At 37.5% G+C, this 21,117-nt stretch overlaps 1 protein-coding gene across 1 annotated transcript; it reads right to left on the minus strand.

The window, feature by feature from the left end:
- Window positions 1–3,097: 3,097 nt before the first annotated feature.
- Window positions 3,098–8,907, minus strand: LOC128854864 (kinesin-like protein KIF19). Its single transcript, XM_054089300.1, has 8 exons — window positions 8,692–8,907; window positions 8,452–8,630; window positions 8,230–8,376; window positions 5,463–5,732; window positions 4,435–5,404; window positions 4,220–4,368; window positions 3,816–4,156; window positions 3,098–3,549 (listed from the first exon to the last, which is right to left on the minus strand). The coding sequence occupies exons 2-8, from the start codon at window positions 8,560–8,562 to the stop codon at window positions 3,333–3,335; spliced, it is 2,205 nt and encodes a 734-aa protein (XP_053945275.1). The 5' UTR covers window positions 8,563–8,630; window positions 8,692–8,907; the 3' UTR covers window positions 3,098–3,332.
- Between the last annotated feature and the right edge of the window lie 12,210 nt (window positions 8,908–21,117).

Consider the following 21,117-nt stretch of genomic DNA (forward strand, 5'->3'; position numbering starts at 1 on the left):
GAGTATTTACTGCGTAAGGTTAGTTTCATTGAGAAGTTCGCACATAGCGTAAAACTATTGTATGCATTGCATTTTATTTATAATTTATTTATTGTTGGAGCTTTTGTGCACACAGTTTTTCGTAAATGAAATACTTTATTACCTCTTGGTATAGCTTATGCTCAATTATTATTATTATATTTTCACAATTCTAGCTGCGCGGTTGATGAGTGCAATAACCAATGCAGCTGGAGAAGCCTTTGCTGTGCTATAATTTCATTTATTTAGTTAGACGTGAATTTATTGCAAATACAGAATATACAAAATATAAAAATCAAATGAAATTACGCATACGTACATATAAATATTAATACTATTATATTAGTTTAGATAATACAAATAACCACAATGATAATAAATGCTAAAGATGGAAGAAATAAATAATATATATGCTTTGGGTGTTTTTTAATGCATACCTCTAGATTATTTTGTTGCTAGCCGTTTTGATTGCTGGTGTGCTTTTTTTAACAACATAAAACATTCTCCATACATTCTTGGTGGTGGCTGATAAACGCTCGATATGAAATAGTGTCGCTCCGATAACATAAACCCGACTGTCGTGGGTTAAATATTGAACATGCACATGTTAATAGGGATATTTTCTGTAATGAGAGCAAATGGTGCGCTTTCGACTCGTTCGGATATTATAAACTCAATTGTTTGTTTTTGAAATTATAATTTTGTTTGGAATTCTATAGGAAGACAAAAAATCGGCGTTCTTTTGCCAGTGCAGGAGCCCATCATCAGCCTAAGTATCACACACCTACCTTTCGCTAACTTATAGTGCTAAGCTAGACGTCCTAACGTATGGCGCAAAAGCTTGGACGATGACAATATCCGATGAGGCGTCCCTTGGAGTGTTTAAGAGAAAGATTCTGCGGAAGATTTTTGGAACTTACACGTTAGCGACCGAGAGTATCGTAGGCGATGGAACAATGAACTGTATGAGCTTTACGATGACAGAGACATAGTGCAGCGAATAAAGATCTAGGGGCTCCGTTGGCTGGGTCAAGACGTACGAATGGATACAAACGCTCTAGTTCTGAAAGTATTCAATGCGGTGGTAGTAGAGGCAAAGGAAAGCCTTCTCTTGGCCTCCCCGTTGGAAAGATCAGGTGGAGAAGGACTTGACTTCATTTGGTGTGTTCAATTAACTCCGGTTAGCACGAGGAAAAAACGACTGGTGCGCTTTGTTAAACTCGGTCTAATGTGAAATTTGACATTAGACAGCGCGTGCATTATTGCGCTGTCAAGTTCTCAACGTAAAAGCAAAATTTACTCTCAAATGGTTAAATTTTGTAATATTTCTCGTATAATTCTTGCTTTACATCAACTCATCTAACATCTATTTTTTGGTCCGAGGCAATTGTTTAATGTTTCTAGACTCGAATCAACTAAAGCAAAAAAATAATTCTAGTTCCAGAGAAGTAGTTGATGAACTTTCTCTTCCCAGCTTCCGGTGATTTCACCTCGTGCTATCGCGCAGGGGCTGTCTACCCAAAACATCACTACTGAAATTTTTCTTCCCATCAGCTTAAGGATGTCATAGAACACCTTCTCTAGCTTATAATTAAAAATCCGTTTAAATAGAGCCTTCTTACTTGAATGGCTATCGAAGTTTTTGGCAATAACAGCGGCATCAGGGATTTTGTAAGGTCTAGGCTGGCACAGCCTGAGATTTGCGGACGCTCAGTCAAGGCGAATTCGTCTTAGGTGGTGGCACTAGAACAACAACAAAGTTTTCTACATTGGAGGTAGATTGTAATGAAGAGTACGAACTACGTTAAAAAGACGGCATGCAGTTGAAGCTAGAAACATATGACAATATTGTGGACGCAACGGCTTTCGTCATTTCAATTTGTGCTGATTTCTTAATGCACACGGCGAATAAAAAAACAAACAAATAGATTCGCGTTGTTATGCAGTTTGGTGTCAATTCCATTTATACCTACAACCTAGGTTTAGGAGTTGGGGCTCTATTACTTCAGGCTTCTTCTATGACTAAAATTTTCTCTCCTAATTCGACCTCTTCAATCACTAAGTCAAAAAATGAACACCTCTCCAAATCAAGGATTTTCCACAGAATAGCTGCTTTCCATTTACATTATACTCACAAATTCGCAAGTGGAGTTCTCTTGAGGATGCTTTAGCTTGTGTAAAGACGTGAAGAACAGTTAGCCTATCGCTGCAGTTGAATAAACTTTTATCGATTCCGTGATCGAGAGACAAGTTAGCTTGGAATTCTACTCACGAACGATAGTCTTTTATAATCAGCTTATCAGTTTTGAGTTTTGTTTGGATATTACTCTCCTATTGAGCGGTATGCTGTATATTTGACCTCGTTGGTGTATTCAAGTTCTCATTCGAGGCTTTATTAGTGTTTTCATTCGAGGGGGGATGTTCACGAGGCGGGTCCCAAACCCAACGCACAACCAGCTATCTTAAGATGCTTCGCTTTTTCACATTCGCTCACTTTCGAAAGGGGTGTTCGGAAATCCAACGAAGAATCTCTCTTGCCAACAAGTGCTACTTTGGACTAAGTAGGCAATTGAGTAGTAAAGTCCTCTCTCGACGAACAAAACTAAAACTCTATAAGACACTCATCATTCCCATCCTAACGTATTTGAGAGAAAGATTCGACGGAAGATTTTGGACCTTTGCACGTTGGCGACGGCGAATATCGCAGGCGATGGAACGATGAGCTGTAAGAGCTTTACGACGACATAGGCATAGCGCAGCGAATAAAGATCCAGCGGCTACGTTGGCTGGGCCATGTCGTCCAAATGGATACAAACGGTCTGGCTCTGAAAGAATTCGATGCGGTACCAGCTGGTGGTAGTAGAAGAAGAGGAAGGTCTCCTTTACGTTGGAAAGATCAGGTGGAGAAGGACTTGGCTTCACTTGGTGTGTCAAACTGGTTATCGTGCCAATTAAGAAGCAGAATAAATATTTTCAAGTACTTATCGTCTGATTAGGTTCACATACGCGAAATTTTACAAATAAAATAAAAAGCAAATTTTCAACCGTTACAAACAGGACATCAAAACCCATACTGTTCTTTGCTGCTCATTTATTCGAAAATTTACAATCATTAGTTTATAATCAATTGCAAATCAAACGGATTTTTGTCTTAAAATTAAAGCCATAATATGAAAAACAACGAGTAAAAGTACACATTCAATTTTCCCTGAGCAAAAACTTATGTTTGTATTTCTTAGACTATTTTTACATTTTTGTGCTTTTTCTGCGTCTTTAGCAAATTTGTATGTACTCGGGTTGTTCGTTATCAGGATCTATGTGTTGGACCCTTGGGTCGCCATGCGTATTGAGGTAGTACGTCGCGTAGACGGTGCAGTGGTCGCTGATAACTTAGGTAAACGTGGATTAACAAGTGGTCCCATATGCCGATCTGGTCCATCTTGAAAAGAGCTAAGCCCGCGGTTGTCGATTGGTGGCAAAGGTGAACCAGGTGACCATTCTGAGCTGGAGCTGGAGCCAGGTGATTCGGAACTGCAAGTAAAAAGGGAACAATGAAGCGAATTCAAATATGAAAGCCAAAAGTGCGAGAGCTATTATATGAAATTCGCTTTTCTTAATGTCAGATAGTTTGTGGTGAGCTTGATAGAATTAGGTTGAAAAGGAGTTAGAAAAATTCAACATTTCATTAACTCGATTAGTTAAAAAACAAGCTTTCGAATCCTTGAAAAGTCCGCACTCAAACAAAAAAATTAAAAACTCAAATATTTATTTTCCCGTAATTCCTCAAAAACTCTTACCCCGCTGTGTAGATAGGCGGTAATTTACGCTCGTACGAGGTGGCCGGCGTAACAACGCCAGCATGTATCTCTTGCTGATATAAACCGTAAAGTTCGCGTAGTTCTTCAGGCAGCTCGACATTACCTTCTTCAATTAGACGGCGTTGTGAGCTGATTATGTCTTCACATAGCCGACGTTGACGTTCGGCGCGTAACAGCTGTAGGTCGCGTCTTCTTAGCTCGGCCTGTCGAGCTAGGCGTTCGGCTTGCAGAGACACTTTATCTGCTTCTAACTCATGCACCCGACAAAGTAGTGCCAACAGTTCACGTTCTTCATCGCTGGTAATGCGTTCGGGAAGTTCCTATTAGGTGCAAGTTGAAAGATTTTTAAGAAATAAATTTAAAGTTGCCTTAGGAGCGCTTACATCTTCCAACTGCACGCCTTTCTGTCGACACAATTCAAGCTCTTGCTCAGTGCGTTCACGTATTTCTTTATAACGACGAGTCTCCTTCTCGATTGCTGAGAGTTCACCCCAAGCGTTCTTCAGTGCTATCGCACCTTCAGATTCTATATCTATTATGAGAAAAACAGCAGTGTCGTTATATAAACGCTCCAAACTTAGTGCTTAAATATACTTACCATCATCTGCCGGTGAGTCATAAAGCTTCCCCATGCGACCTTGCCAATGCGAAATTATCATATGCTGACGCTCGGCATCTAGCTCTAGTCCAAGTAGGTGGCTTTCAGCCTCGAGCAATTTGCGTCGCAGTTTCATTTGTTGCTTAAAGGTTAGCACGATTTGTTCTCGCAAGTAGCGCAACTCTGTTTTACGCTTCTCGTCCTCTTCGGTGGTGCGTGTTGGTTGAGCCGCTGCGACTGCTGCCGCACCGCTACGTGGTCGTTCTGTGAGCATTTTGCTGCGCAAGCGTGTCACCTCTTCACGCAGCTCAGATACGAGGTTTTGATAGTGCTTGGTAGGAAAGTCTTTCACTTCATCAAGGTAGACGGAATTCTGTAGGCGCGTCGAAATGCTATTCGCGCGGTCGGCATATACAAGTGTGTTCTTCGTTTCGTCACGGTGCTTGCCTTCGGGAGCAACATGCGCAATCATAACGGTCTTGCATTTACCACTTAAAGCCTCCTTTAATAAACGAGTAAGTTTTGAGTCACGGTAGTTGACATAACGCGCTCCCCCTGACAAAGCATTGATGCAATTGCCCAGCGCCAGGAGACTGCGATTAATATGCGCACCTTCTTGTAAACGTTTGCCGCGATTCTTTGTCTTTTTGGCCCGTTCTGAGCCAGCAAGATCGGTAAGAAATAAACGGCCTTGTTTTGTACCCAAGGGAGTCTTAGTTTGTACAGTAATACTGAGGAGTGCGTGACTGCGTGACGAAGTTTGATTAGCCGCTGTCGGTTCCATGGTGCGTGCTTTGTTGCCTTTAAGCAGCAACGATACGACCTCTTGCCGACTAGTGGTGGTGATCTCTGAGAGACCGGCAACAGTTATGCGTTGACCGCGATGATCTTCGCGCAATTCCAATGGACCACCAGGATTCAATAGATCTCGAATGAGCTCATTGTATATTTCCAGATAAGAAATGGATACCTACAGGAAGTTATATAGTAATTCAATAAGATATGTATGTATAGAAACTGTGACTTACTTTGCTACTATTACTCTGTGCGTTGTCAATATTTTGAAATATTTCTTCTATGGCACGAACCATCAGACCACTTTCATTGTTATTGACATCTACGTCATAGGTTGCGGTCGCGCCACGTTCAGTAGCCGTTGAAGTAGTTTTCTTGCGGCATGGACCCAACATGGTGTGTGTTTTACCAGAACCGGTGGCGCCATAAGCGAATACAGCGGCATTGTAGCCATTGAGTACATCCTTGACTAATGGAGCCGTTGTTTTTTTATAAACCTTTTCCTGAATTGAATATAGAAAGGCAATTCGATTATAAAAATATAAGGAGAGTTTGCACTCCACTAAAAAGCTGTCTGCGAACAACTTGAGTAACGCATGAGAGAAAAGCGTTAACTGACCAATGTGAAACTTTGGGCCTTTGGTCTCATCATTCCGTCATACTGGATTTAAAGTCTGACTAAATTCTGGAGCAACAGGCTATCAACTTACAAAATTTGGGAAAACATTTGAATGGTTTAATTTTCATAAACAAACTACCAGAGAAGGACTGAGATTAATCTCGAAATTTCTCGAGGACCTGGAATCGCCTCAACCATAAAAATTTTCAAGAGTGGCACCGTCGATTTCAAAACTTAACTTATTTTTGTCATCTGAAAACACTGTTGAGCATACCAATAAATCCTTTGAGGAATGGGATATTACATTGCGTTTGAGAAAAAGCAAATATGAAATACGGAATGAATACAATTGATTCGATCTTGTCGAACAAAGCTCCAAGCATTAAGAACAACGCTGCGACCGTATGCAAGTATGGGCACCACTTGTGTGCCGAATAAAACCGTCCCCGTGAAAAACCGAGTTTCGTGAGTCCGAAGAGACCTCCCGCAGACTTTATATGTATATATATATATATATATATATATATAATTGGCGCGTACACCCTTTTTGGGTGTGCGTCTTGATGTTGTTCTACAAATGGAGGGACCTACAGTTTCAAGCCGACTCCGAACGGCAGATATTTTTATGAGAAGCTTCTTCATGGCAGAAATACACTCGGAGGTTTGCCATTGCCTGCCGAGGGGCGACCGCTATTAGAAAAATGTTTTTATTCATTTTTCTTTCACCGAGACTCGAACCAACGTTCTCTCTGTGAATTCCGAATGGTAATCACGCACCAACCCATTCGGCTACGGCGGCCCCCGCAGACTTTATCCTTCCAAAAAAATATGCGTATACAGTTACCGAAAAAGTAGACGTCGCCACCATAGCCTTGCGTGTTTTGTGAGCTACTACCTTCTGTTGCTACAGGCTCAAATACTTCTGTAGACATGAAATATCAAAATAAGGGACAAGTTTTTTTATGGAGTTTTCCTTTCAGTAGACAATTATAACTCTCCCGGCGTATATCTGCTTAAAGCTCCTCATAAAAAAATCATCTGCCTTTCTGATGCGGCTCTGGACTGCAAGTCACTCCGTTTGTATTGCAACATCGCCACAAATTGAAGGAGAAACTTGGATTGGCAATGGCTGTCTTCGTCACTTCTCTGACATCAGAATATAATTTTTCCAGTGCTGCCAACGTATGTTTATTTGTACCTGTTGCTTTACATGGCGGATCGAGGACATCTTAAATATACTCATTACGTACATACACCGAAGAATAAATTGAATTACTTGGATTGGTGATCTAACGGTCTATGGTTCTCCGACTGAAAATATCGAGGGCGGTATGCCTTACAGTAGTATGAATATAGTCTCTATACCAAGTTATTCAAGTTGAATGTAATATTTGATGTGTATTTCTAATATCGGCAGCGCCTAGCAGGCAGTGGCAAACCTCCGATTATATTTCCGCCATGAATAAGCTCCTCATAAAGAAAAAAAAAAACGTCTGCCGTTGCAGGCGGCATTAAATTGTAGGTCCCTCCATTTGCGGATCAATATCAAGTCGCGCGTCACAATTAGGAGGAGGAGCTCGGCCACACAACCAATAAAAGGGCCAAATAAATGTGTATAAAGGGTCTTTCAAAAATGACGCCTAGATGTCAGTAGTGAATAATTCCTAAACGGTACTTTTTTATGTCATTTTTATGACCTTTTCCGCGAACTTTGTTCTTTAAAAACAACATAGTGCAAAATTCGTAATTTTTTTGGTGGAAATAATCGTCGCAATGAGTGGATAATTCAAAGTAAAAGTTGGTGAAAAAATTTCTAGTGGCTTTATCGAGGATAGAAAAAGGATTGGCAGACCAAAACCTGGACGTTCTGTTGAGAATATTGCTGCTGTAGCGCCAAGTTTTGCTTAACAACTTTCCACATCGAATCGATATTTCGCCGTTCTCAACAATTAGGCATTCATGAATCGATTGCTTGGCGGATTTTACCTGTAGACGTGTTCATGGTCGACATTTAAATGATATAATTTTTCACATACAAATTTTAAGAGCCGAATTTAATAAAAATAGTGAAACCTAAAAGAATCGAAATCTTCATCCCTTTTATTGAAAACCCCTTTATATACATAATATATTATAAGAAATCACTTACCATATGTGCATTTTAAGAAGTAGAAAAATAGCTGATTGCACTTATGTTATATGAAAGTAGCTTTATCTTTACAGGCAGTTACTAGGATAATAGGATAAATCGTGTTTTTAACAGAACACCTATTCCGAAAAATATAAAGTTGCTTAGAAAGCGACTATATATATTATTTGGCAACCGTGCAGCCGTGGAACGTGTGCCACCCATAAGGAAAATTCAAAGTTAAGTTATCTACCTGTGTATCGGTTTCCTTAAAAACATGATCATATGAGTATTGTCTGGGACGAGTTTTGCCGCCATCATCGAAAAATAGTGATTTATCCGAAATTACATCAATACAATGATCGGCACTTTCTGCGCTGGGACGCACGCGAACTACAACCTGTAAAAAAAAAATTAAAAAAAAAACAAAGTCAACAAATATTTTGAGCAAAATCACAAATAAATCACTACTAACCACTAAACGTTCCTCTTGGGAACCACTAGCCGTTGCTAATCCACGACCCTGCGCTGTCGACGAGGTTGAACTGCCGCCACTGCTGCTTGACCAACAACCATTTTGTGCCATTATGCGCGCAGCAAAACGCGGCGGTTCACTGCTGGAGCGAATCGTGACTAGTGCTCGTATATTAACAACTGGAAGTTACAAAAATCAGTGTTATTTACATATGTCCATACCTATCTATTGTATATTTACTCGCACGTATTTGCAGACATGAAAATCATTGTAAAGGACCGATGCAGATGTAAATACGAGTATTAGCGCGCTATTTTATGTTTTGGTATAAATACGTGCCTTTTTATGTTATAAAGTGTGAAGTGAAAGACAGATTTTAGGAAAATGACAAAAAGTGACAAGAGCGAAGTTTCGATCTGAGGGAAAGAAAAATATAATAATGTGGCAAGAAAAGTAAAATATAGTAAAGGGTGATCAGCTTGGAGGTACCTTTTCCTATAGAGCTTTTTTGACAGATCATGCGTGATTACTGTCAAACTAAATATAAAATATTTTTTAGTATTTATTGACTTTTCATCGTGGAAAGACTTACGCCTCAACAAAGTTTACAAATCGTACAATTGCATTACGAAAATCGACGTTCTGTGAAAAATGTACATCGAGCGCTCAAGTTAATTTATGGTGTACATCGATGAGGCCCACTTTTGGCTTAATGGCTACGTTAATCAGCAAAATTGCCGTATTTGGGCTGAAAAGTAACCCGAAGTCATTCAAGAACAGTCATTGCATTTATTGAAAACAATCGCAGTTGCGGCCAAATTTGAAAGGCACAACTTGAATTTTCGTTATTTTATTTCCATTTAAAATTCGATACCTCTAAATTGATCACCCTTTACACTTTATATACACGCATATGAATTTGGTTTAGTGAAATAATTTCGTCCGCATTGTCGGACTCTGCCAAGTTATCCCGAATTTGTGTATTGTCTATATGCAATATTCTTTGTGAAATTGTTCAGGGATTATAGTCTCCTCACAAAGGGATTTCATGAGGGGAAAAATGGGGGTAAGAACTCAGAATCATGCATTGGCTTTATGCAGCAGTAGTTAAGTCAATTCTCTACTATGGTATCGTTCAAAGCCTCGCATCTGTTCGCATAACCGGTGCAATGTCAACCACGCCATCGAAAGCATTATATGCAACATTAAACTCCCTTGCAGTAGATCTGCACAGTAAGATCTTAATTAGCATTTCGGAGCTATACACTCCCGCCTACAATTGACATTCTAACGTTGTGATAAGTGGGAACGGAACGATATTTGCGGCTTCCCGACTACTGCAGTATCTCTAAACGAGATGGCTCGGAGCCAACCAAAGGAAACATTGCGACATTGATGGGAACTGCATGGCCGAGGAACTAGTGAGACTTGGCACCAAGCTAACTGATGAGTACACAGAACAATGACATAGGCCTAGTCTTACAGTCTTCTAAGCTACTTATTTTTGAGAAAATTGTAAGATCAGCATATGAAAGATGGCTTAATAAGCCCACCTGCCTAATCGCTAGACAATCGTAGCCGACTCTCAATGCTAAACGCACAGAATACCCACTAAGCCAAAATACTCGTAAGTCCATTTTTTGTACACTCACTTTCGGTATAAAGATGCACCGCCTAATAGGCAGATATGCCCAGAGGATGGGCATGCAAATACATGACTTCTGCAAAAGCTGTCTAAAGACGCGATCTCGCAGTTTCTGTGCAATATTCAGCCGTAGGTTCACCATTTTAGGTAGACAAGTTTTTAATGAGTTGGAAAATCTCAGTTCTGCACAAAGGGCAACCATAGTGGCCCACCACTAAAACCTAACCAAGCCTAAAGAGGTTCAAGCCCTTGTATTTTGCATCTGAAATTTGTACTTTACCTTTGAAAAGTTGAAGGGGGCCTTTTTCCAGAATAATATGATCACAATGGCGCTTACGATACTATAGCAATCACGAAAAAATTACAAATAATAAAACGATACAAGAATTTTTGATTTCTTCTTTCACTGCTATTATGCAAAGTGGGAAGGTGGAATCAATAGAAAGCACTAAAAAATCAACATATGCGAAAAATTGTCGCTTTCGATCATTTCCCAATCAGGGCACTATATGCACTGTATTATCTATTACAAAACTATTGAAAAACTAATGGAGGTGGATCAAATCCTATTTGTAGAATACAGGATAAAAATGCCAATTTTAAATAAGCATCTTAGAAAATTTATAAGTTGTGTACATACCTAGATTCAAGTTCACTAAAGAACAACAATTAGCTACCAATGCATTTTCCTGTAGGGTAAATGCAGCAAATAATAAGTCAATCATTAGCATACTTGGCACGTGTGAATAATACATAGGAATTAATTTTTTGTTTTTTTTGTCATGGCTATGAAAGCCATTTGATCGAAATTGCTTTGCTACTTCCACTTATTGATTAGAAGGTGCTAAAAGCTTCACGCTGTCATATCAAACGCGTTCATAGTTGCGCTTCTTGTTGTACAAATGGTCAGTTAAGTCTAAAAATCCTTTGGATATCATTAAGTGTCATTAAGGCTTCTATGACTACATAAGCAAATTGGGGCGTTGAGTGAACCACAACAACAATGCTAGTTTACAATTGACAGCTCCACTTGGATTCACGACCACAGTTAAATAAAATAAAAAATACAAAACTTATATATTTAATTAATGCATTTTAATGCATGCGAGCAAATTCCAGTGTATTGTCATTTATAAAAAGTATTTCAAGCTTCACGCATTTGGCAAATTGACCTTAAATAACCTTGCGGTTTATTATATTTACTCTGTAAGAAATCTTGGGGTATATTTAATCGATGCTTCGCATGGAGCAATCACATAGTTAATGCCGTAGGTAAAGTAAATGGTATTTCAAAAGTGACGCCTAGATGTCAGTAGTGAGTAACACCTAGCCGGTACCTTTTTTATGTCATCTTTGACATTTGTCAAGTAGACAGATGTATTTGATGATTTTATACGAAACTTTGATCTTCAATAACGACATAGCGGAAAATTTGTAATTTTTTTGCTGGAAATAAACGTCCAAATAAGTCGACAGTTCAAAAGTTGGTGACAAATTTGAGGAAACTGGTTCTGTCGATGATAAAAAAGGACCAACAACTGGACGATTTGTTGAGAATATTGTTGCAAAAGCATAGCGGAAAGTATAGCTGAAAAATCTTAAACATCGGTATCTCGATGTTTTCAAAAATTAGGCACCTTTACAAAACTGAATTAACATAAGAAGCCAACAGATCATTATCAACCCAGAAATTTCATGAATTATAGTAGTTCTTTGAACATGATGCTGGTTTTTACGCAAAATGATCTTTAGTGATGAATCTCATTTCACACTGGTTGGATTTGTCAAATTGTCGCATCTGGGGAGGAGAAAACCCCCGAGTAATATCAGGAAAATCACTAAAATGTACTGTTTGGGCCCGTTTTTCTTCGAACACGAAATTGAAAGAGCTGTTACTATCAATGGACATCGGACTATAGACAACTGATTGAAGATTTTTGGTGGCCTGAGCTTGAAAGAATAGACATCTTTATTTCCAACAGGATGAAGTCACAATACTCACAACACAAGTAAACATTGCATTATTACGATTTAAGTTTCCCGGTCGATTAATTTCACGTATTGGTGATATAAGCTGACCATTTAAATCATACGATCTAACTCTTTGTTGTGTTTTTTAAAAAGTGAATTCTATATGAATAAACGGCGGCAGAATGGGTTGGTGCGTGACTCGGAATTCACAGAGAGAACGTAGGTTCGAATTTCGGTGAAACACCAAAATTAAGAAACAATTTTTTCTAACAGCGGTCACCCCTCGGCAGGCAATGGCAAACAGTGTTGCCAATTTAGCGACTTTGTCGCTAGAATTGGCGACTTTTGCTTGAGTCTTGGCGACAAAAAAAAGTTTTGACGACAAAAATGATTTAACGACTTATCTGGGGACTTTTGGGGAGCAAATCAAAACCGTTTTAGGCAATAGATACTTTTCTGTCAACTTGATTACCCGTGAATGCCCTTTACCTCCCATACTCAAGAGTAACAATTTACTGATTATAGATAAAATAACGCACTACCTATTGGTTGAGAATTTTGATTTTCAATCCGTCGCCATTTTTTTCAAATGAAAATTTTCGAAATTCCGTACAACGATAACTACATTTATACAAATTAACTAGCAATTTAAATTTTGAATTCCAGATGATCCGGTATTTCAGGAGATTGAAACTAACTTCCGATGGTGTACAATTTCAGTAGAGTTGGTATTACTGGTTTAATTATTATTCATCTAAAAATTTTAAGTACGTAGCTGGCCTTTTGTGCACCTCTCAGAATGAAATTTAGGATCCGCCCCTGATGAAGTTAGCGACTTTCTAGCGACTTTTGATATTGGCCCTAGCGACTCAGATTTATTGGTGTTGGCAACAGTGATGGCAAACCTCCGAATGCATTTCTGCCATGAAAAAGCTCCTCATAAAAATATCTGTCGTTCGGAGTCGGCTTGAAACTGTAGGTCCCTCCATTTGTGGAACAATATCAAGACGTACGCCACAAATACGAGGAGGAGCTCGGCCAAACACCCAAAAAGGGTGTACGCACCAATTATATATATATATAAACCAACAACGATTCCACAACCTAAATACAACATCCGTATCGAGATTGCTGAACTCAATGCGATAATGTGTGAGCGAGTCCTTGAAAATTGTAATTCTCGTATGACAGCCTGTAGACGTGATCATGATGTAATTTTTCTCATATAATTGTTAAGAGCCGTATTTTGAAAATATTGAAACTTGAAATAATCTAAATTAACATTCAAAACAACATCTAGGTGGGTTTTTGAAAGACTCTTTATATAGAACGCTTCGATCCCTTTGGTATATTAAATATTTCAGACTTAAAAAAATTAGATTGCTCTAAGCCAAAGCTTTTTGGATTTCAACTTTATTATATGGTTGTAAAATGTTTGCTAGATGTGATAGAATTTGTATTACAAAACTGTCAGAGAGCTGGTAACTCTGCAACTAAATAGTCTTACGAGCATTGTGGCAGACATCAGACCCGCATGCGGGGAGAAGATTTGTAGTGTCGGTCGAGTATAGGAATAGTTACATAACTTTCTTAAATGAAAATATTTATTTATTATTAATTGAAACTAAAGTGAAGAGTTCTCCTGACATTATGTTGCACAAAATATTGATATCAAACGAACCTCAGTATCCCAGGCTACACTTCATTACGTGAAGGCCATTAGTTCATCTTAGTTCTTAGACGCTAAATTTTAGTCATTATCATCAATACCAGAACGCCGATTCTTTGTTTTCGCTATTTGTCTTTAAAACCAGTCAAGTTAAGTAAAGCTGAGAAATACTAAAAACTCGCTGCGTTTTACAAACGAGCTTCGGAAATGTTATATTTTACCAATTGCTAAGTGCTATTGTTTGCCTCTTGTCTTTTTCCATTATTGTCTTCTTTTTCATCTTTACTATATAACTTTTTCTCTCTCTCATAATTTAACTGTACTCGTCTTAGAAACGAGATTTAGATTTAAAATTCCAATCCAATACTGAAATAGGTAAAGCCAAAACTTGTTATGTTGAAAAGTAATAAATAAAAATAAATAAATTTGATGCATTTGCAATGAGAAAAATAGGTTACAGAAAATTCATCATGGCCCTCAGTAGCGATGCGAACACTCGCAGTCGCTATGAGTCTCTAGTAAAACAGGTACACAGGTGTCCAAGTTCACTGTTTTTGTGTTTTTGTTTATATGGGACTGGTTTCCGATGCATTTTTGTGCGCTAAATACGAAAAGTGCCCATTACGTCACTGCTTTGAGAAAACTGGGGTTAAAACTCCATAAAAACATTTTTTGGGTGTTTCTACTACGACTTTTCGCAAAAATCTGACGATCTAGAGACTTTAACCCATAAAATAAAAACTCTTTTCAAACTCTTTAAGATCCCGTGATTACTATAGAATTGCAAATTATTATTATTTATAGAGGATATATGCAATATAACCCTAACTTAATTAAATTATTAATATTAGGAAAATTAGGGTCGCTGATTACAAATCCGATGTAATTTTTGCCAAATTCAAAATGGGGGCAATCAAATCTCAAGATGTGCGGTTTGCTGACTTTAGTTAAACTTTCTGATTTTGCCTCCGCCTTATTGAATTCCAAAACCACGACTTGGTGGACACTTTAAGGTCACAGAATAGTGTTCAGCAGATAAAAATACATAAGTATTCCAGTCTCATACCAAAAAAAAACCGTGTAGAACTGTGTAATTTATTTAAACCGCTTCGGAGTAAATTTTGCTGTGTGTCATTGTGGAAATAAGCGTAGAAAATGTACTTCAAAATTTAGGATCTAAAAGTTGGAGTCAGAAAGGAAGGATAATTTAGATACATACATACATATACACTGAATTTCAATCAGTTCTCGAAGCAATTTTTGATTATCTCTCATAACTTTGTGGTTATTTATTAAATACGTCATATCCTGGGTTCAAAAAATCAGGGCTACACGCCTTACTCGAGAGGATATTTGAACCATTGTCTCCCAACTCAGGCTAAGATTGACGCGTAATGTATACAAAATTATGTACTTACATATGTATATGCAATAAGACTGACTATAAAAAAGCTTTTTAATTTGATTTCCCACGCATTTTTGTATCTTTAAAATTCTACTTCTGAATTTTCTATTATTCAAAACACTACTGTAAGTATTATAGCCTAAACAGACTTTGACGTTAATCCGGATTTATGACTGAATTCGAAATTGTCTTAATTCTTAATCGCAACTAATGCGGATAGACAAACATACTTAATTCTAATAATTTAAACGGATTAGGAGAATTTTCGATGACAACATTACCGAAAAATTACAGTTAATATCAATTGTGAATGAAAAATAATGAAACTTTTAAAGTAAAGAGCAAGAAAGACTAGATGCGATGCACTAACACGTTCGAAGCTGTATTGATTTGATAGCAGTTTGAGAAATAGCAATTTCAGATATTTTTTTAAATAAATAATTATTTTTTAGTATCTTCTCTTCTTCTTAATTGGCGCGATAACCGCTTACGCGATTTTGGCCGAGTGTAACAAAGCGCGCCAGTCGTTTCCTTCTCGTGCTAACCGGTGCCAGTTAGACAAACCAAGTGAAGCCAAGTCCTTCTCCACCTGATCTTTCCAACGTCTCTTCCTCCACCCCTTACCACCAGCTGGTACCGTAAAGCTCATACAGCTTATCGTTCCATCTCCTGCGATATTCGTCGTTGCCAACGTGGAAAGGTTAAAAATCTTGCCCAGAATCTTTCTCTCAAGCACTCCACGCGTCGCTTTATCGGATGTTGTGATCGTCCACGCTTCTGCGCCGTTCGTTAGGACGGCCATGATGAGAGCCTTGTAGAGCGTTCGTTTTGTTGTTTCTTAGTATCAGGGTAGCTAATACCCATATTTGTTGCCTATTGTCCATCTTTTTCAATTATCCAATAAGCAAATCAGCCGTTTACTAATCCGCGTAACGAGCATCAGTCACACTACAATTTTAATCAGATTTAACTGTGCCGGTAGTCTCGATTAACACCGTCGTTTGTTTAGTCTATTATTCGCACAACTGTGTTAGGACCTGTTTCTCTTTCTCGTTCTCTTTTTCGATATCGATATTTTCATTCTAAAAAAGCTTAAATCCTAAAATACGTGCACGTGAAAAAATTTCTTTGCTAATCTTCTTAACATTTATTGGAAAATCACTTTTGATGCAAACGATTACTGATTTGTTTACACAAGCGAGAGGTACTGCATTCGAAAGAGAAGGCATTACGCTAAACAACCGGCCTTTCTTGCCATTTAGCTGGTGCGTGTGTCAACTATAGCAGCATCAGTCAAGGTGGTGGGGACCCAATTCTCAAATTCAGTGACAAATTGTTTGGTTCTTCCCAATTCTCGTCGACGCGCTATTTATTTCATAGTTGCGTCTCGTATATGTATTAAAATGTTTTTAGGAATAGTAAGTTTGATATTTTTAAACCCAAACCAAAGTTATTCCATAAGTTTCGTGTAAGAATTTCTTCAGTTTTGTGTATGTATTTGGAAAAATTAAGAGCTATGGGAGCAACACAGGAAAGGCTACACCGCCTTAAAGTATGCATAATTAAACACGACGTGTACGTAGTACTTAATAACTTCTTTGCCTCAAAGGTAATTGAAGAAAGAGAAGTGTTGTGAATAGATGCCGTTAGATACGCCCATTAATAGGTCAACCTTGAAAAGCGATTAACTTAATCACAACATTTGTTTTGCTTATAGCAAGATAAACCAAAATAAATAAAAAAGATTAGGAAAGGTTTACAAACATACGTTTGCTTAATGTTTTTGTTGAGTTGATTTTGGTGAGTATGGAGCTACAACTGGCAAGGTTACGTTTTCGGTAATGTTTATGTCAATTGAGTAACTTAGAATTGAGTCCTTGAGCCGTCGCTTGTTTAACTAGATTTAACACTTGTTGAGGTTGAGGGAACGGAATATTTATGAATTTGGAGCTAAGCGACTATCCATTAGTTAAATATTTACTTTTTATTTCTGCTACCTCTGTTGTCTGCTTTTTATTTGTTTATCCTTTTCTCGTTCGGTGGTCGTTCAATGACAATTTAAGGACGTAAGTAACAAAATTAAGCTGTCACCCATTACGTATGCATGTATATGTGTGACATATGTCAATGCATATTTTTCTTTGGTTCCTTACCAGAACAGATTCTTTGATTTTTTACTGTAATGACAATACACTGCATGAAAAAAATTCCGCATCCATTTTCATTTACACTGGTTTAATGGCAAATTTAGCTCTTAGTGAAATAGTGGCATCTCGCGTAAGGTATTTCGGGCCATACCTAGCAACGGTGATCACGTGCAGCCTGCGCTCGCTTAAACCATCTTTAGTTGGAAAGAGTTTATGAAAAGCTAAAAAAATCGATATCCGATAATAGTAGGGTTTCAGCTCTATACGCAAACGATACGTACTGGACTCTCTACAGCCAATCTTTTCTGCAACTATGTAAATCTACTTCCTAGGGTTTATTAAAATACTCTTTTATGTCACTGAAGCATCGCAAATGCTAGGAGTCAAAGTTTAGTAAAAAAGTAAGGATGGTTCCTTGGGTAGAAGACCCCGCAAGTGAGAAAGTTGTTGTCTGTTATTCATTTAGGAGTGATCAGAAAATATTATTTTGCATACGAAAGGTATGTTTTCAAAAGTCCGCCATTTTGTTATTTTTCAAAAAAAATTTTCATTGTCACACCTGCCAAAATGACAAGCTTGCAGAAACATAATCAGTTTAACTTTTTCGTTTCAGATGTCCTGAAGAGCCAAAATCCTGTTGACAAGCCACCTATCTTTTTTTAAGACGCTTACTTTGGTGCCACCCTACTACAAAAAAATATATCAAAGAAAAAAAAATTGTTTTTGTATACTTTTATAATATCTATAAAAAAAGATTATTTGGCCAGACTACGTCCTTAAGCTGCTCAAAATATCTGTTTGGGAGGCGCATTATGGGAGAACACTTGGGAGTGTTACCTACTGCACGACACAAAAATCAATGTCACGGTGAGTACGGAGGGGAGTTTTGAATCCACAGTTAGAAAATTAAGTCTTAATAGCGAAACCTTCACTAACGTACTGATGCTGATTGAGCTGATCTAAGGCTACTTGGCTAATCTAAGGCTTTGCAACCAAAGCGATCATAGGATGCTTGCTTCCTACATTTAGACTTACAAAAGAACCAAAAACGTAAGACTCATCGCTGTTGCTGTAAGAAAGTCCTGTGAAAGAACTTGTGTGGGCAATGGGATCACATTTCTTGATCTCTGAGCCGAAGTTTGTAAAGTGTTTAGAAATTTTGACTAATTTTGTCAAGGCGGTTCCCAGAATGTTTTAGGACCAAACCTACTTATAACGATAATTTTTGAGAATGTAACGATATATCTGAGAATGTAAGTATATTTTATTATTTCTTTATAAAATTCAGTTCAAGAACTTCAGTATTCCTGAGAATAACATTTTATACAGTTTTGTGTCCGAAATTTTAGGCTGCACATACTTTTGTGCCTGAACTTTTGCACTCGGATGATAAGATACTTTTATACCAATTTCTAGCGAAAATAATGATATAATTGAAGATATGTTAAAATTTAAGGAACATATTTTTAAACTTCATCATATTTTAAACTTCATTCGATTAAAAATCTTAAAAAAATTGCAAATATCCAATAAATCATTTTTGTTTTTTTGTGCTATTTGCCAGTTCTACAGTTTTTTGTCCAGAAAGCTCTGGAACGCAACTATTTTTCGAATTATTCATATATGATCGGTTTACACCACTAAAACCAAAATTCTTCCTACATATTACACGAATATTCATAATAATAGCCGTACTCTTGCCCTACACATTATGTGTACTAACTAACTTTTTCGTAGCAGCAATACAAGCGAAAATATTGCTATGCACTCGCTACTGATCTGAACTTGAACAGATGAAGAGTAGAGCGGGTAGCTCAAAACACTGGAATTGACTGCCTTGCTTCGTTTTAAGCTACGTTTCGTTACTGCTCAGAGCAGTAGTAAAAAAAAAAGAGGTTGTCTGTAAAGTCGGTTTACTGACGATAGTTTAACGTGACAACGTCATAAGAAAATACTGATGGAATGGTTGCAATTTTCAAAACAAAATTTTAATTTTATTTGTTTGATAGATATTTTGTATGGATATAGACGAGGGGGTAAATGGAATTGCAATGGAATAGGTCTAGTTACATTTACACAAACGTGAAAAAATGACGAAACATTTATCAAAATCATGAAAGATATGTTCAATTTCGATTGTGCTTCCAACGTTAATAAGTCAACAACACTAAGAGGCACCATCATCGATTTGCCTTTTTCAAGACACTTTACACTCGAAACACTCCCTTTCATTTCCTACTTTTTCTATCATCGTCCTATTCTCAACAGAGAAATGGTTCATTACCATGCACACAGGAAGAAGGCATATGCAAATACAAGTATGTGAATTTATATACAAATGCGCATATACATACATATACATACATATATATGCTCACTCAAGTAGGACAGAGCCAGATGTCGAACGTTGCCGAACGCGGGCGCCGATTGTGCTCTTTGTCGTTCGTTCCGCGCTCTCGCTTGCAGTTCAAGCACATTAGCTTAGATTCGCTTGCGTACGGAATAGATTCGTATATTTGATATGTCCATATGACTTGTATGCATCTTTACATATAGATTTGTTCTTTTTGAAAATTGCGCGAAATTGTATATGTATATGCATGTTTATATACATATATTAGTATACAACATATCTTATAAGGTATATGGTAAATATTATTGTACCATACATTTTTTCCTTCATATATAATAAAAAAATTAATAATAATAACATTAAAACAACAGGTATTATTAACAAACTTGGTTTTATTTTAAATTCTTCAAGTAAATCAAATTAATAATAATCAATAAGAAGGCATATGCAAATACAAATACGTGAATTTATATATGTACAAATGCGCATATACATACATATATACGCTCACTTAAGTAGGAGAGAGCAAGATGTCGAACGTTGCCGTTCGTTTGCTTTGTTCGTTCCGCGCTTTCGCTTGCAGTTCATTCAAGGTAACGGCAATGAGCAAGGTAACGACAAATGAGCAAGGTAACGACAAATGAGCAAGGTAACACTAATGAGCAAGGTAACACTAATGAGCAAGGTAACGACAAATGAGCAAGGTAACGACACATTTTTTCGTGCGTGCAGCCGGCTAAATCGAATTATAAGACGTTATCACGTCAAAAATTTAAGTGTACAAAAAAGTCAGATATGTACATATGTATGTAGGTGTTTCACAGTTGCCGTTAGTATCGTATTTTCTTATGTCGTAAAGCTTCTAATGGCTAAATAAATGTTTAGAAAGCTTGAAACCGCAGCCAATAACTTTTTAACTGAGCGGAAAGCTCGGTGCTAGTGCTTCATTTTATGAATTCATGTAATAGCTCCTCCTTCATGGCCGAGCTCCTCCTCCTATTTGTGGCGTGCGTCTTGATGTTGTTCCACAAATGGAGGGACCTACAGTTTCAAGCCGACTCCGAACGGCAGATATCATGGCAGAAATACACTCGGAGGCTTGCCATTGCCTGCCGTGGGCTGACCGCTTTAGAAAAATTTGTTTCTTATTTTTGGTGTTTCATCGAGTTTCGAAACTACATTCTCTCTGAATTCCGAATGCCAGTCACGCACCAATCCTTTCGGCCGTAGATAAATAATAATATGACGTGCACGATACCTTGCAAAGCTTTTAAACATATTTTTAGCAATTTAAAGTTTACGACGTACAACAATATAACACTTAGGACACCATTTTGGATGTCCTACGAGTATTATTTTCGATACAATAACAGCGTACTGAAATACTAACAAAAGGAATTACAAGTTATAAAATAAATATAATATATACATATATACTTATAGATAAAATATAAAAACAAAAACAAAAAAAAAAAA

The sequence above is a fragment of the Anastrepha ludens genome, chromosome 2 (assembly GCF_028408465.1).
Source record: "Anastrepha ludens isolate Willacy chromosome 2, idAnaLude1.1, whole genome shotgun sequence".
NCBI classification, from domain to species: domain Eukaryota; kingdom Metazoa; phylum Arthropoda; class Insecta; order Diptera; family Tephritidae; genus Anastrepha; species Anastrepha ludens.